This window comes from Blennius ocellaris, assembly GCF_963422515.1.
Source record: "Blennius ocellaris genome assembly, chromosome: 11".
Taxonomy (NCBI): domain Eukaryota; kingdom Metazoa; phylum Chordata; class Actinopteri; order Blenniiformes; family Blenniidae; genus Blennius; species Blennius ocellaris.
Window position 1 is genome coordinate 28,401,456 of NC_137660.1, and position 16,713 is coordinate 28,418,168.

At 57.0% G+C, this 16,713-nt stretch overlaps 3 protein-coding genes across 3 annotated transcripts in view; 1 reads left to right on the forward strand and 2 right to left on the reverse strand.

Annotated features, from left to right (window-relative positions):
- The window catches only part of gpia (glucose-6-phosphate isomerase a), a 10,098-nt gene extending 8,559 nt beyond the window's left edge, over positions 1-1,539 (reverse strand). Inside the window, exons 1-2 of the mRNA XM_080505045.1 lie at positions 1,326-1,539; positions 8-98 (exon numbers count right to left, since the gene is read on the reverse strand). Of these exons, the coding sequence (XP_080361171.1) occupies positions 8-98; positions 1,326-1,444 (210 nt within the window). The 5' untranslated portion in view covers positions 1,445-1,539. The remainder of the gene's footprint in view (positions 1-7; positions 99-1,325) is intronic.
- A 707-nt stretch (positions 1,540-2,246) lies between these two features.
- Positions 2,247-6,920, reverse strand: lsm14aa (LSM14A mRNA processing body assembly factor a). Its single transcript, XM_080505047.1, has 9 exons — positions 6,628-6,920; positions 5,872-6,035; positions 5,624-5,780; positions 5,329-5,538; positions 5,038-5,244; positions 4,786-4,960; positions 4,305-4,343; positions 3,919-4,174; positions 2,247-3,838 (listed from the first exon to the last, which is right to left on the reverse strand). The coding sequence occupies exons 1-9, from the start codon at positions 6,746-6,748 to the stop codon at positions 3,815-3,817; spliced, it is 1,353 nt and encodes a 450-aa protein (XP_080361173.1). The 5' UTR covers positions 6,749-6,920; the 3' UTR covers positions 2,247-3,814.
- Positions 6,921-8,337: 1,417 nt separating this feature from the next.
- Positions 8,338-16,671, forward strand: LOC308136616 (transcription initiation factor TFIID subunit 4-like; the record flags this gene model as incomplete). Its single annotated transcript, XM_080505039.1, is given in 16 exon segments — positions 8,338-9,364; positions 10,454-10,617; positions 10,842-10,922; positions 11,102-11,260; positions 11,356-11,478; positions 11,584-11,673; positions 11,806-11,997; positions 12,434-12,509; positions 12,874-12,979; positions 13,106-13,275; positions 13,376-13,506; positions 14,511-14,636; positions 14,744-14,800; positions 14,901-15,023; positions 16,386-16,475; positions 16,477-16,671. Coding segments are annotated over 16 exon segments (2,805 nt in total). The 3' UTR covers positions 16,567-16,671.
- Between the last annotated feature and the right edge of the window lie 42 nt (positions 16,672-16,713).

Consider the following 16,713-nt stretch of genomic DNA (forward strand, 5'->3'; position numbering starts at 1 on the left):
GCGCTACCATAGCGAACAGCATGTCCATGACCTCCTGGGTGATCAGGTTCTTGGAGTAGTCGATGAGGATCTCTCCATCATCTGTCTGAAGAGTAGTACTGAGAGAGAGAGAGAGAGAGGGACAGAGAGAGAGAGAGACAGAGAGAGAGAGAGACAGAGAGACAGACAGACAGAGAGAGAGACAGAGAGAGAAACACAGAGAGAGGGAGAGAGAAACAGAGAGGGACAGACAGAGAGAGAGACAGAGACAGAGACAGAGACAGAGACAGAGACAGAGAGAGAGAGAGAAGGACAGAGAGAGAGAGACAGAGAGAGAGAGAGGGACAGGGACAGAGAGACAGAGAGAGAGGGACAGAGACAGAGAGAGAGGGAGAGAGAAACAGAGAGGGACAGAGAGAGAGAGAGACAGAGAGACAGACAGACAGAGAGAGAGACAGAGAGAGAAACACAGAGAGAGGGAGAGAGAAACAGAGAGGGACAGACAGAGAGAGAGACAGAGACAGAGACAGAGACAGAGACAGAGAGAGAGAGAGAGAGAGAAGGACAGAGAGAGAGAGACAGAGAGAGAGAGAGGGACAGGGACAGAGAGACAGAGAGAGAGGGACAGAGACAGAGACAGACAGAGAGAAACAGAGAGAGAAACACAGAGAGAGAGAGAGAGAGAGAGAGAGACAGAGAGACAGAGAGACAGAGAGAGAGAGAGAAAGAGAGAGAGACATCATTATACATATTAAACATGAAGCGCAATGAAAATGGAGACATAAAGTTTAGATTTAAAAAAACAAACACTGCTCGAGACTTGTTGCTGAAAGTCTCCCGGATGAGCACTGTCATCATGCATCCATTATCGGACACAGCCCCAACAGGTCGTTCACCGGGTGCAGGCTGCCCGTTACTCACGGTCCCAGACCGGGCGGCACGTGACGTGAACGAGACGTCACCGTCATTCATCGGTTTTTTAAAAGGCCGTTATACTTGAATTGATTCCGGTTTTAACGAGCGTCCTTTGGGAACGCGGAAACCGGGGCTGTCCGATAATGGAAGCAAGACGTAGCAATGCACGCTAAGATTAGCACGGTTAATTCCCCGGTGACGGTCCACCGGGCCACCGGGCCCCGCCGCGGCGACACGAGAGCGGCCTGTGTCCCGGCCAGCAGCCGGCCGTCCTCCCCCCCCGGAGGCGAGGCGGTGACCTTGGAGCTCCGAGAGCAGCGGTGACCCGGACCCTGGCCGGCCCGCATCACGCCCACCTCCCCCCCGCCTCCCTGCACCGGACCTCGGTCCCCCCACCCCCCCCCCCCCGCCATCACCCCACCTCCTCCCACCTGAACTTGCTGAAGCGCTCCGGGTCTGCCTGGAACAGCTCCCGCATGTTCAGGCTCTTGCCCTGGGCTCCGAACCAGGCGTTGAGCCGCTGGAAGGCCGGGTCTGCACTCAGGGCCATGATGGAGCCGGAGGAGGTGCTGCTGCTGCTGGAGGAGGAGGAGGTGGAGGAGAGCTGAAGCTGTAGCTGGAGCGACCTCAGTGCCCGGTGTTGGACTGACGGAGCGGAGTGACTCGGCAGGAGGAGGAGCACCAATCGCAGCACAGAAACGCCCCCACGCAGCCTCGAAGCCACGCCCCCTCCCATTGGCCACGCCCGGCACGTAAGCAGCAGAGCGGATGGCGGTTAGTCAGTGCCCCACTGTCACGTCGGTTACGCAACCCGGTGCGCTGCTCGGGTATGGAGGACGACTTGTGCCGGGACGAGACGACCAGCACGTACGAAGCGGTTACGGAGGGTATGCAGTGGGATTAGTGCCCACAACGAACCGCTGGGACTGAGGGGAGAATAGTTGCTACGAAATAAATTCCAATAATCTGAAGTTTAAGCAGGTATGATGTGGGGTTAGTGCCACACTACCTGCTGCAGTCAACTTCTTTGAAACACAACATTTTTCTGTAAAGAGTTTATGGTATTATTTTTACTTCAGCGGTTTATAGCGTATTTGACTGTAGGATCTGTTGTAACTATGGAGTTCCAGCATATTCTACTCGTTTTCTCAAACAGTCGTCACTCCTGCTGGACTGGCAGGTTCTTCACATCATACATTGGTACTTTCACTATTGAGGCATATTTTTAATTATTTTAAAAATCCATTTTAATGCGAATATAAAAATTTAACCAGCGTTCTTTTCAATGGGAGACGAGATGTATGGAGGAGGATCAGTGCCCGGTGTGCAGGAGAAGAAACAAAGTCAGGAACTCAACAATTAACAACTTTTATTATTTGCGCTTCGGGAAAAAAGAAAAAAAAAAAAAAGAAAGTCCACCGAGGCCCACGGGGGGGCGCCGCGCTGCGTTCAGGGACAAACACGTGACCACGAAACGTTACGGGGGAACCCTGGAGTACACGACAGGCTCCGCCCCCAGCTCTTTTATTGCATCTACAACTTTTTCTTCTTTTATTTTCTGTAGTGTTCATAAAACACTATGGAGCAGTAATGATTTGAGATCGACGGAGGTGTGACATATCTTCAGTTTCCTTCACCGACCCCCCCCCACCCCCCAAAAAAGTGGGCACTTTCCTACCCTCATACCACAACCCTGCAGACCTATAATTTTAAAACAGCGTTTTGAGTTTTAAATCCAAACTTCAGAGGAAAAAAGACTAAACTTTTTTTTTTTTTTTTTATTTAGGCTGAATTTGACTAAAAGAGCTCCGACTAAAACTTCTCGCCGTGCCGCGTTCGCTTCCACACCAAATAAACGGTTTATGACGGGAACAAAAAAAAAGCTTTATTTAAAAGAAACATCAAGAGTTTTAACAGAAGTTGCAGTTACAACAAAGTTTAAAGAGGTTCTGAGTGGAAAAATACCAAAGTTTGATTCCGACTGAAAGTTTCGTTTCCATTTCAAAAAAAGGCCTGAACTTTTTAGTAAAAGCAGATTTGATCCAAAATGAGCTGAAAGATCCTCCGACACCCGACGGCCTGCAGTACCGCCGGGCACCAGCAGGTGGTGCGGCGATGGTACCGGACCTGAACTACTGCGCCCCCTCCCCCCCTGGTGGAGAGGAGGGGTATTACACCGGCCGATTCGGGAAAGTGGGAATCAAATATTTGACATTCCGAGCAACTTCTGACGTTTTCCCGGCAAAAAATGGAGACAAAGTGACACGATTGGATGTTTTTAAATCTGAAAATGTTTAGTGGATTTAATAGAGGAAAAACCGGGACGACCTCACTTCCTGTGCCTGAAGGACTTCGGATGAATTCATGTGACGCGTTTTGAAAAAATTCACCAAAAAAAAAAAAAAAAAAAAAAAGTTCCTTCAGATCCCGAAGAACTCGACGGGAAGCTGAAAGTTTGTGGGGGATCATTTCTGGAAACTCGTTTAAAACCTGATGCGTCGGCACCGCGAGAGCCCGAGGACGACTTCCTGTGCCGGAGCGCCGGCGGGGAGTCGAACCCGGGACCGCGGCCCCGGGGCGTGCAGTGGAACAAACTACGGTAATGTATGCTAACGCTAATGCGCAACCAGACGAGGGAGGGATGGGAGGGAGGGAGGGGGGGGGGGGAGGGAGGGAGGAGAGAGTGTGTGTGCGGGAATTGAACCAGGGCGCGGAGCAGCAGTAGAAAAATACACGTTAGACTCCGCCCACAACCCCAGGGAGGAAACGCCACGGTCCGCCACCGCCGCCGCCGCTCGCCGAGCCGCCGCGGAGCGACCCTCCGGTTAAAGCAGGCTACCTCAGTGCTGGTGACAAATATACAACTAGATCTTCATCGGTGCGTCCACTTCCTGTTCCCCTCCAGAGCCCCCCCCGGGACCTACACCGCCACCTTGTGGTCCTTCTGCAATCAAACACAGGAGAAGTTCAGAGGGGAGGGGGTGACCTTTGACCTTTGACCTCTGTGTGTGTGTGTGTTCTCACCCTGTATGCCGACAAGTCTGCGAACTCCCTCCCGGCCTGGTTTCCTCTGTAGCCCCCCCTGTAGCCTCCCCCGCCCCCCCCTCCCCCCTGCGGGGGGCCGAAGGATCCCCGGCTGGCCGAGCGGCCGCGCCCCCCCCTGAAGCCCATCCCGCCGCCGCGTCCACGGTAGCCGCCGCGCCCTCGACCCTGCCGCAGGGGGATGCCGAATGTCTCCGCGTTCATCCGCCGCTCCTCGGCCCAGGTCTGCCTCCGCTCCCTGTTTGGGGGGGGGGGGGGGGGGGGGGGTGTGGAGGTGGAGGTAGGGGGGGTGGAGGGGGTGGGGTCAGTCCAGGTCATGATGGCGTCCAGTGACTCCATCACCTCAGAGTCAAAGTAGAAAAACTGACCTGGGAAAAGCGGAAGCTCCGGATTTATCAGCTGCTTTCCTGTGAGACGAAACAAACCGCATGAGGCTCCTGGACAGGGACAGACGCAGGCGCAGACACAGACGCAGACAGACACAGAAGCAGCCGCAGACGCAGACGCAGACACAGACACAGACACAGACAGACGCAGACGCAGACACAGACACAGACACAGACGCAGACAGACGCAGACACAGACGCAGACAGACGCAGACAGACACAGACGCAGACACAGACGCAGACAGACACGCAGACGCAGAGAGACGCAGACAGACACAGACGCAGACAGACACAGACGCACACAGGCGCAGACACAGACGCAGACAGACGCAGACGCAGACACAGACGCAGAGAGACGCAGACAGACACAGACGCAGACAGACACAGACGCAGGCAGACACAGACACAGAGACACTGATGCAGACAGACATAGACGCAGACGCAGACAGACACAGACGCGCACCGCGAGTCGTCGCAGGAGATGTTGTCGAAGAAGGACTTGGACTTGTCGTAGTAGCAGTTGGGGCCCAGCGGGTGGCTCTCCTCCTCGCCGTGTCCCTCGCTGTTCTGCGTCTCCACGCCGGAGTCGCCCTTGTCCTCGCCGTTCAGCGTCTTCTCCACCTTCTCTGTCTTCTCCTCTGGGGGGAGCGCAGACAGGAAGTGTTCAGAGAAGCTCCGCCCCCCTCCCCCTCCCCCCCGGTGTCCGCCGCTCTACCGTGGAGCTTCAGCTTGCTCTGGAACTCGCGGTCGATCTCCTCCTTGTTGAACTGGGCGTTGGCGCTCTCGAAGTCGAAGTCCTTCTCGAACTTCATGGGTCCGTCTCGGCGCACGTTGAAGCGACCCCGGCCGCGGTGCCCGCCGCCGCCGCCACCACCGCCGCCGCCCCCGCCCCGGCCACGGCGATTGGCCGGCATTCCCGCCACTGAAGCACAAACAAGGAAGCGTTATAAGGTGGGCGGGGCTACAGTAGTCAGCCAGATATGGGGGGGGGGGGGCTCCGTCTCACCTCTCCTCATGTCCATGCCGTCCTGATGCTGGATCTTCGGAGCGCCGACGGCGGCGGCAGCGACGACGGAGGCGTGCGTGCGGCCGTGGGCGGGGCTTCTGCGTCCGAGGCCCGGGGCCGGAGCCACGATGCCTGCAGCCGGGGCCGACGGGAGGACCGGGTCCAGAGTCGGACTCTTCCTCAGGGGATCCAGAGCCGGGCTGCTGCGACCTGCACAGTGACCTCATCAGCACCGACCAATCAGAGCAGAGGGTTCAGGACAGAGAGGAAGAGGAGGGTTCTCCTCGGTTCTCACCGACTCCGACGGGTCCGAACTGCGGCGACACCAGCGGGCTGCTGCTGAACTGGCTGTAGGCCGGAGCCGGCGCCCGGTTGAACAGTCCGTAAGAGCCGGCCGACTGGAACGGCGTGGGCGCCGAGGCCGCCGGCGCCGAGCTGGAGCTCATGGACGACTGCAGCCACGGGGGGGGGGGGGGGGGAGGAGAGAGGTTGAGGTCGGTTGAGGCGCCAGGGAGGAGCCGGCGTGCGGGACGGCGGCGGTACCTGGACGATGGCGGGGTCCTGGGGCAGCGAGCCCGTCGGCTTGGGCGGCTCGCACACCGTCAGGTCTTTGATGTCGCTGCCCCGGAAGATGATGTACTCGAAGGTGTCATCCCGGGGCGGGATGGGCCGGTCGGTGGGCCGGTCCTCGGTACCAAACGAGCGCACTGAGGACGGACGACAGGTGGGACGTTACCGGTGGGGGGGGACCGGGGGGACTGACTGGGAAGTCCCCACTTCCCCACTTCCAAGTGTTCACATGACAATAACAAACAAGCAACATGGCCGCCTCCTGCGGCGCTGCCGTCACTGGCCAGGCTGCTCATCCACACCAGAACCTTCTCCACGCAACGCTGACGTCATCGCGTGACCCGGGAAAAAAAAAAAAAAAATCCCCCGTCAATAAGCCTCACCGGCAACGAACGCAGACGTGTTGCTTCACGCTGACGTCATAATCCGGTGTCCAGGTGAGGCGCCGCGTGACGTCAGGTGCGGTTATTTTCAGAGTTAGCGCGTTAGCCGGCTAGCAGCAGGTGTGTGTGTGTGTGTGTGTGTGCCGAGTCACGTCACAAAAGTGCCCGGATGCGGACCTGCCAGTCTAATTTATTCTGCCGTAAACGTCCCGGCTGTTTTCAGGCGGGTTCGTGCTAATGCTAACGGGAGCATCCGAGAGGTGTCGTCCCCCCCCCCCTCGAACAGCCACACGGGCCGGCCCGGGGGCCCGGAGGCCGCGGGCCAGCCGCCGGGCCGCGGGCTTACCTTTGGCCAGAGCCACGGTGGAGTTCTCGGTGTCGATGGTGTACAGGATCCCCTCGTAGCGGATCTCGGCCTTGGAGATCAGGCTGATCTTGCTGCCCAGGTAGGGCGTCCCGCCGCTCATGGTGAGTCCGGACGGGCGCTGCTGACAGGAAGCGGTGCGGGCGGTCGCGGTGCGGGCTGTGCGCTGACTCTCTCCGGCTCGTTGCTCGTCGCTGCTCCGCAGCTACAACATGGCTCCCGCCTCCTCCATCAGCGGCCTGAGCGCGGGGGGCTAACGAGACTTCAGGTCATCGCGAGACTTCAGCGCGCCGTCAGCTCTAGATCTGCGTCGGCTAGAAAGCGGTGACGTCACGTTTGAGTCTCACAGATGGAGGGAATGTTTTTACCTCCTTTACACTCACGACTTCCGTTGTTCACACGTTGATGTTTTGTTTGTTTTCTTTTGTTAATTTTCTCATGAAAAAATAAACTGCAAAGCGGCAAGCAGCTCGTATGAACTTGGATTTGAGAAGCACTTTTAGAATTTAAGCGGAAACTAAAATGACATAATTTATGCTTTAAATGTCCATCTGAATCAACTGAAACTGTCCTGACATTCATTATAATAATACACATTTTAGACCTTTTTAGAAATCCAACACACTGTTTCAAAGCATTCCTAAAGTTTCCCTCCGAATGACATACATGTGCTATTCTGAGTGTTTTTGGTGTGAATCTTATTAAAGTGACAGTTATACAGTGAGTGCCCATCATTTCTCTTGTTGCATGAAGTGCAAAAAACTTTTCCCACCTCACCCGAGATCGAGTTCGGAGCCTCCCAAGACCAAAACTATAAGGATCAAGACCAAGACCATGTGATGTGGTCTCTGGACGGCTCTTGCGTACTACAAATCGAGTCAAGTGAAGTCAGACTTTATATATCTCACTTTTCAGCTTGGGGAAATTCAAAAGCAGCACGCTGAGTAGTTCATATAGGATGAGATAAGATTAATCCCACATGGGGAAATTGAGTCATCACTGCAGCTCTATATTACACAATTACTTAAAGACAGGATAGTCGCACACAAAAGAATGGGCTATGTATATATGTAAATAGATAATCAGCAGTGCCAGGACAATATGATACGATAACATCAAAAAACCATAAAACCTTCAAAACGATATAAAGTCGTCGGTTCAATAAAATCTTTTATTTGGAATATTTATAGCTGTCAGCCTGCAAGACCTAACATTAAATGTTCTATATATGATAGAGAAGTATTTCATTCACACAAATATATATATGAAGACTAAGACAAATGTCAAAAGAGCTTTGTCTGTACTTTAAATGTCTTAAATTTATGAAGAAGAAAAATAGTATCAGGTCATATAATTTTGTAAAATAATTATATACTAAATGAAAACTCAGAGTGTACTTTCTCTTTTCCTTTTTGTTTTTGTTCAGTTTTATTCTATGTTAAGTTGATGTCTTCTATATTTGGATTGTATTATTAAAGTTATTGTCATTGCTTGGAAGTTTTGTAAATAATACTAATAAAAAAAGGTTCAATAAACTCCCATCTGGAGTACTTTTGTACTTCCCAGGTCGACGTTTAACCTGAACTCGTGATGTCGCTCTGTTGGTTCTAGTTCTATGCTCGGATATCAACCGGATCCTACGCGCATGCGCACCTTCTCAGCTACGATTTGCACAACGGTCCAGCATCAAAGATGGCGGGAGCCTCCGACCCACTGGAGGACATGCTCTTCACGGAGGTGGACGAGAAGGCGGTCAGCGACCTGGTGGGCTCGCTGGAGTCCCAGCTGGGCGACCCGGCCGACAAGCGGGAGGCAGCCGCGCCCGCCGCGCCCGCCGCGGGCCACTTCTCAGGGAAAGAGCCCGGCTCCGCGGAGCCGCAACAAGGGCGTCCGAGAGCGGCTCTGACCCCGGAGCCCGGGTCCGGCAGAGCCCCGTCCGCCTCTTCCTCCTCACCCGCCGCGGCCGCCCTACTGCCGGGCGGAGCGGCGCCTCCGGTGGGTTCCCCCGGACCGGGACCCGGACCCGTCACTCCGGGCGCTCAGCCCGCCGCCGCCGCCGCCGCGGGCTTCCACCGGGCTGCGGCTCCGGCAGCCGCCTCCGCCGCCCCCCCGGAGCCCCGGACCTCCTCACCCGGGATACAGAGCGTGAACGGCGGACCGGGAGCCGTGAAGCTTGTCAGCGCGCCCGCCGGGACGGGCTCCTCCGCCGCGGCTCAGCCCGCCGCGGGGACCCCCGCCGTGGCCCTCCAGAAGCCCCCCGCGCCGCCCGCTACGGTGGCCCAGAACGGCCTGGACCCGAAGGGGGGCCTGCTGGTGGCCCCGGGGACCCCCGCGGCTCCGGTCCTGAACCACAGCGGGACCCTCATCCACACCAAGATGCTCCTGCCGGGCCAGCCGGCCCCCGGGGGCTCCGTCATCCTGACCGGGACCCCCCCTCCGGCCACGGCCCAGTCGCCCGTCAGCCAGCCCGGGACCGGCACGCCACCCGCCGCCGCCGCCGCCACCGCCACCCTGACGGCCGGGGTGAAGCCTGCCATGAACGGGGTGGCCATGGTGAGGCCGCCCGGCGCTCCGGTGGTGGCCACCTCCATCCAGCAGCAGAGACCCGGGCTGGTGGCCGGGAGCCCGACCCGGGCCACCGTGCCGCAGCCCGCGCTCGCCGTGAGGCCTCAGCAGCAGACCACCATCCAGCTGCAGCCCGGGTTCACCATGCCTCCAGGTGAGTGGATCACCCGTCAGGGGGGGGGGTCACCCGTCGGGGGTTCACCTTGCCTCCAGGTGAGTGGGTCACCCGTCGGGGGGGGTCACCCGTCGGGGGTTCACCTTGCCTCCAGGTGAGTGGGTCACCCGTCGGGGGGTCACCCGTCGGGGGGTTAACGGTCGGGGGTTCTCCAGGTGAGAGTGTCACCCGCCGGGTCACCTGCAGCCCGACCTGCATCGTCTCTTCCGGGCTCGTTTCGTCATCAAAGGGAAAAAGTTCATAATCAAACTTTCTCTTCGGTGACTTCAGAGACTCTGAGGCTCCGTCACCACGGCAACACTGTCACCCCGTTAACGTAACCATGGTTTCTGTCCCATCAGCCACACGACGCGTTTTAGGAGATAGGAAACGTTTTGTTTTTGTTTATTTATTTTTTTATTAAAACGGGTTCCAGAGTGCAGGAATTTGACAACTTTGGCTCGGTTTGACTCGATGATGCGATGGCCACGCCTCTCAGACTATAGCTCCGCCTCCCTCTTTGTGACATCACTTAACAACAACAACATCAAAAGGCGGACTCGCTGCTGATACTCCTCGCTTTAATAACATGCTGGATTTGTCCATTTGTCGGTTTCTTCAAGCGCCGTGTCTTCTTCTCCGGTGTATTCCTGGTGTATTCCTGGTGTATTCCTGGTGTATTCCTAGTGTATTTCTGCGGCGCCTCCTACAGGCCTGGCAGCTGTACTGCGTCGTTCCGAGTCGTCTTCGCGGTATCTTGGACACAGATTTTGTCCCGTGTGGCCGGGAAACTGTTTCAGAGCGTCTTGGAGAAAGAAGATGGGTTTTGGTTGGTGGGACTTAGGAACCGTCCTGATCCAGGACTCGGACTCTAGACCCATCCTGATCCAGGACTCGGATCTAGACCCATCCTGAGCCAGGACTCGGATCTAGACCCATCCTGATCCAAGACTCGGGACAGGAAATGAATCTTTCGCGACTTTAGAGATGTGATCATGTTTGGATCTGTGTTCTGTTGGAAGTGCTCTTCCTCCTCCTTCTCCTCCTCCTTCTCCTCCTCCTCTTCATCTTGTCCCTCCTCCTCCTCAGGCATGGTTCTGGTCCGGACGGAGACCGGTCAGCTGGTCATGGTCCCCCAGCAGGTCCTGGCTCAGGCTCAGGCCAAGACCCAGAGTCAGACGGTGACCAGCATCGCACAGAGACCCGTCGCGCCCACGGCCGCCACCACCATCCGGGTCAGCACCGCCACCACGGTAAGACGGGGGGCCCCAGCCGCCCGCCCCTCCTCCTCCTCCTGGATCCGGGTCCAGGTCCCACATCCAGACCCGAACCAGAAGACCTGGAACGAGTCTGAGATTGTATCCCAAAGGCTAACTCCTCTGGAGACGGCCCCCCAGATCTGACCCTTGTTTCTCCTGTGATCCCAAATCGGACCCTGAACATGTGGGGGTTTTTTTCCCCTCTCTGTTGTCTGCAGGCGCCTGGAGCCCCCCAGACCGTCCGCCTGACCTCCCCCACTCAGACCAGAATGGTTCAGCCCGCCGTCACCACGGTGCAGGTGAGTCACCGGTGGCGATGCGGAGATAAACGCCGTTTACACGCCGATAACACACGCACACGCCGGTGAAGATTGCATTATCGTAGAGAGGTCAAGCGAGATCTCGTCAGGAAAAATCAATGGTGACGGAAGCGCAGGCGTTTGACGAGCAACCCTCGTGTGTCTCTCGCTTTACCCAGAAGGCCCTCACGGTGCCCCCTGGTGGCGGCAGCGTCCCCGTGAAGATGGCCGCCCCTCACAAGGCGCCCACCGTCATCACGGCGGGCGGCGCCAAACCCGTGGGCACGGCGGCGCCGGCCGCCGTCTCGCCCGCCGCCCGAGTGTCCGTGGTGTCCCAGGTACGTTTGGGCTCAGTAGTGATTGACGGGCGAGCGTGGTGGAGGTCGTCCCCGCTCCCCAGGAGTGACGCCCACTTTCCCGCGTGTCCCGACAGGAAATGCAGGAGAACGTGAAGAAGTGCAAGAACTTCCTGGCCACCCTCATCAAGCTGGCGTCCCACAACCCGCCGTGCCCCGACACCTCCAAGAACGTGAAGGCCCTGGTCCAGGACCTACTGGTAAGGACCCCCCCCACCACCCTACACCCCCACACCCTACCCCCAACCCCCGCAACCCCTGTGGCCTCATTACAGCCGTCACATGTTCCCTTCACGTGTGTTCAGGACGCAAAGATCGAGCCGGAGGAGTTCACCACGCGCCTGCAGGCCGAACTCAAGTCGTCTCCACAACCCTACCTCATCCCCTTCCTCAAGGTAACGCCGGTTACTCTGTTACTCTGTTACTCTGTTACTCTGTTACTCTGTTACTCTGTTACTCGGTTAGTCTGTTACTCGGTTACGTGTCCCCGTCCCTCTGACTGTCTCTGTGACTCTGCCACGCCGTAGAAAAGCCTGCCGGCCCTGCGACAGTCCCTCCTGAGCAGCCAGCAGTCCCTGATGACGGTGCCCCCCCCCTCGTCCTCCTCGGTCCCCCCGCCCGTGGCCCCCGGCGCCGCCGTCTCCGTCAGGCCGCGGCTCAACGTGGACGCCAGCGGCTCCGTCCGCCTCAACGCGCCCGTCGGCAACACGGCGGCCATGGTACGACTCCCCGGGGAACCAGGAGGGTGGCGTGTTGCTCTTGTCCTGCTGCCGTCTGCTGACGATGTCTCTCTCTCTCTCTCTCTCTCTCTCTCTGTCTCTGTCTCTGTCTCTGTCTCTGTCTCTGTCTCTCTCTCTCTCGCTGTCTCTCTGTCTCTCTCGCTGTCTCTCTCTCTCTCTCTGTCTCTCTCTCTCTCTCTGTCTCTCTCTCTCTGTCTCTCTCTCGCTGTTTCTCTCTCGCTCTCTCTCGCTCTCTCTCGCTCTCTCTCTGTCTCTGTCTCTCGCTCTCTGTCTCTCACTGTCTCTCTCTCGCTGTCTCTCTCTCTCTATCTCTCTCTCTCTCTCTCTCTGTCTCTCGCTCTCTGTGTCTCTCTCTCTCTCTCTCTCTCTCTCTCTCTGTCTCTCGCTCTCTCTCTCTGTCTCTCGCCCCCTCCAGACAATGGGTCGAGGTTCAGTCCAAACTGTACAGACTCGCTCTCCAGTCGTCATCAGTCAGACTTTCAGACCTCAGGGTGAGTCGCCCCACACCCCCCACACCCCCACCCCCGTTGCCATGGTTACCACACGCCAGCCGCCTTCACGTTTGGGGGATTATTACTTCTTCCCGTTGTCGTTAGTTCATCAGTCTGGTTCTTTAAAGAAGAGCCGACATCCAGGTTATAGAGCATCTTCCTCCCACTGACTGTAGCAACCCCACTACCACACACACACACACACACACACACACACACACACACACACACACACACACACACACACACACACACACACACACACACACACACACACACAGTCCCATGTCATTCTGAAGTCAGCCACCAGATGGCAGGGTGTCCCTCCCTGACGTCTCGGTCCTCGGCGGCTCTGGTTCTTCAGGTACGCTCATCAGAGGACCGGCCATCATCGCCGGGAAGACGCCCATCAACCTGGCGGCTCAGGCCAATCAGAAGAAGCTGAGCGACCCGGGGGGCGGGACCTTCAGGTGAGTTATGACCGGCAGGTGGACCCGGGCCACGATCCGGCACCCGGGGGGGAGCCGGGTCTCGGTCCAGGTCGAGGGTTCTGGGGGCTTGCGGTCTGACCGGGTTCCGTCTCTCGAACACCGCAGGGACGACGACGACATCAACGACGTGGCGTCCATGGCCGGCGTCAACCTGAACGAGGAGAACGCCCGTATCCTGGCGACCAGCTCGGAGCTGGTCGGCACCAAGATCCGGTCGTGTAAAGACGAGGCGTTTCTGCCCACGGGGCTGCTGCACCGCCGCATCCTGGAGACAGGTGTGTGTGTGTGTGTGTGTGTGCGCCGCCCGTCCGTGTTCCTTCTGTCCCGGGTGACCCCTGACCCCCTGACCCCCTGCCCTCTGCCTCTGCTCCCCAGCTAAGAAGTTGGGGGTGGGCGAGGTTCCTCTGGAGGTGGTGAACTTGGTCTCTCACGCGACCCAGTCCAGACTGCGCTCGCTGCTGGAGAAGGTCTCCGCCGTGGCGCAGCACCGCGCCGACGGAGGAAAGGTAACCGGCCGGCCGCAAAGTGTGGAGAACTTACTAGCTGAAACAGTTAGCCTGGGCGCTATGGGAGTTAGCCTGAGCGCTATGGGAGTTAGCCTGAGCGCTATGGGAGTTAGACTGGGTGCTATGGGAGCTAGCCTGGACGCTATAGCAGTTAGCCTGGGCGCTATAGGAGTTAGCCTGGACGCTATAGGAGTTAGCCTGGACGCTAAGGGAGCTAGCCTGGACGCTAAAACATTAAGCATGGGTGCTATAGGAGTTAGCCTGGATGCTAAAACAGTGAGCATGGACACTAAAACAGTGAGCATGGGTGCTATAGGATTTAGCCTGGACGCTAAAAGAGTTAGCCTGGACGCTATAGGAGTTAGCCTGGACGCTAAAACAGTGAGCATGGGTGCTATAGGAGTTAGCCTGGATGCTATAGGATTTAGCCTGGACGCTATAGGATTTTGCCTGGGCGCTAAAACAGTGAGCATGGGTGCTATAGGAGTTAGCCTGGACGCTAAAACAGTGAGCATGGACACTAAAACAGTGAGCATGGGTGCTATAGGATTTAGCCTGGACACTAAAAGAGTTAGCCTGGACGCTATAGGAGTTAGCCTGGACGCTAAAACAGTGAGCATGGGTGCTATAGGAGTTAGCCTGGATGCTATAGGATTTTGCCTGGACGCTATAAGAGTTAGCCTGGAGGCTATAGGAGTTAGCCTGGACGCTAAAACAGTGAGCATGGGTGCTATAGGAGTTAGCCTGGGCGCTAAAACAGTGAGCATTGGTGCTATAGGAGTTAGCCTGGATGCTATAGGATTTCGCCTGGACGCTATAAGAGTTAGCCTGGGTGCTATAGGAGATAGCCTGGACGGTAAGGGAGCTAGCCTGGACACTAAGCACAATTCAGAGGCACAGAGAAATAGAGATGAATAATTAATATAGTCCGAGCTAATATTCTCCCTCTCTTCCCCCTCCTCCTCCTCCCCCTCCTGCTCCCCCCCCCTCCTGCTCCTCCTCAGGATGAGGAGCACTATGAGCAGAGTTCAGACGTTCGCACTCAGCTGAGGTTCTTTGAGCAGTTGGAGCGGATGGAGAAACAGAGGAAAGACGAGCAGGAGAGGGAGATTCTCCTGAAGGCCGCAAAGGTACACACACACACACACACACACACACACACACACACACACACACACACACACACACACACACACACACACACACGATTGGTAGAGTGACGGTGTTTCCTCCTCAGAGTCGAGCTCGGCAAGAAGATCCTGAACAGGCTCGACTGAAGCAGAAGGCCAAAGAGGTCAGTCAGTGTTTCCTCCTCCTGCTCCTCCTCCTCCTCCTCCTCCTCCTCCTCTCACCTGCAGCAGGAGGTGTGACCTTGTACCTCCTGTCCCTCTCAGATGCAGCAGCAGGAACTCGCTCAGATGAGGCAGCGAGACGCTAACCTCACCGCCCTCGCCGCCATTGGACCAAGAAAGAAGCGCAAGCTGGACTCGCCGGGGGGGTCCACAGCCGGCAGCGAGGTAACTCACCTGTACCTCACCTGTACCTCACCTGTAACTCACCTGTAACTCACCTGTACCTCACCTGTAACTCACCTGTACCTCACCTTTAACTCACCTGTACCTCACCTTTAACTCACCTGTACCTCACCTGTACCTCACCTTTAACTCACCTGTACGTCAACTGCTAAGCTAATGCTAAAGCTAACACAGGGCTCAGCTAACAGGAAGCAGCAGGCGAGTGACGTCACTAGGTGAGGCTCTGTAACGACTGGTGAGGCTCTGTAACGACGTGTGAGGCTCTGTAACGACGTGTGAGGCTCTGTAACGGCGGGTGAGGCTCTGTAACGACGGGGTGAGGCTCTGTAACGACGGGCGAGGCTCTGTAACGAGAAGTGAGGCTCTGTAATGACGGGTGAGGCTCTGTAACGAGAAGTGAGGCTCTGTAACGACGGGTGAGGCTCTGTAACGAGAGGTGAGGCTCTGTAACGAGAGGTGAGGCTCTGTAACGAGAGGTGAGGCTCTGTAACGACTGGTGAGGCTCTGTAACGAGAGGTGAGGCTCTGTAACGACTTGAGGCTCTGTAACGACTTGAGGCTCTGTAACGAGAAGTGAGGCTCTGTAACGACGGGTGAGGCTCTGTAACGAGAGGTGAGGCTCTGTAACGACTGGTGAGGCTCTGTAACGAGAAGTGAGGCTCTGTAACGACTTGAGGCTCTGTAACGACTGGAACACACTGACTTCAGCAACTTATTACTCTGGAACAAGTTACTTCCTGCTTAGTGACTTCACAGTGGGATCGCCATGGTAACCACGCTGAGCAGGTGATACGCACACACACACACACACAGTAAAGCGGGTCACAATTTGCCCCGTGGGTTATTATGGGTGTGGCTCCTCCATCTGCAGCAATGAGCCTCAGGGTGGGGTGGGGGATGGGAGACGGTGTGGCGGTGGGGGGGGGGCAACAGGGCCTGGGCAGATCTCAGTTACCCCCCCACCCCCCCCCTCAGCTTTGACACAAAGACAGAAAAAAAAAAAAAAAAAGATTTCCCATCATGCTGTCTGTCTGAGCCTGGAGGGTGAAAGGCTTGAGGTCTGTGGGAGGGGGGGGGGGGGGGGGGGCTTGAGGCAAGTTCAGGCAGTCGGGGGCAGATGGGGCAGATAAGGTGTAACACACACACACACACACACACACACACACACACACACACACACACCACACACACACACACACACACACACACACACACACACCACACACACACACACAGACAGAAGTTGACAGTCAGAAAAGCAGCTGAACCTCCATGGTGGAGAACCGGGAATGTTTGTGCCGGTCGGTGTCCTGAACTGCCGACGTTCTTCTCTCCTCCTCCTCAGGTGGCCTGTGGGCTCGGGCCCGGCTCCTCCTCCTCCTCCTCCTCCTCCTCGGCGGCCTCCTCCCGGCAGCAGCTCCGCCAGAGGATCACAACGAGTAAACCTCAGGGACTTCATCTTCTGTCTGAGCAGGAGCGCAGCACGGCGCGCTCGCTCACGCTCTACAAGGCTCCTGCTCAAGTGACGGCTCCTCCTCCACCTCCACCTCCTCCTCCTCCTCCCTCCTTCCCTCCGCATCGCAGCAGCACCTCCTGCTCCCCTCCTCCTGGTTTCCCCCTTGCAGGAGTAGCTCAGAGAGGAGGGTGTGTGTGTGTGTGTGTGTGTGTGTGTG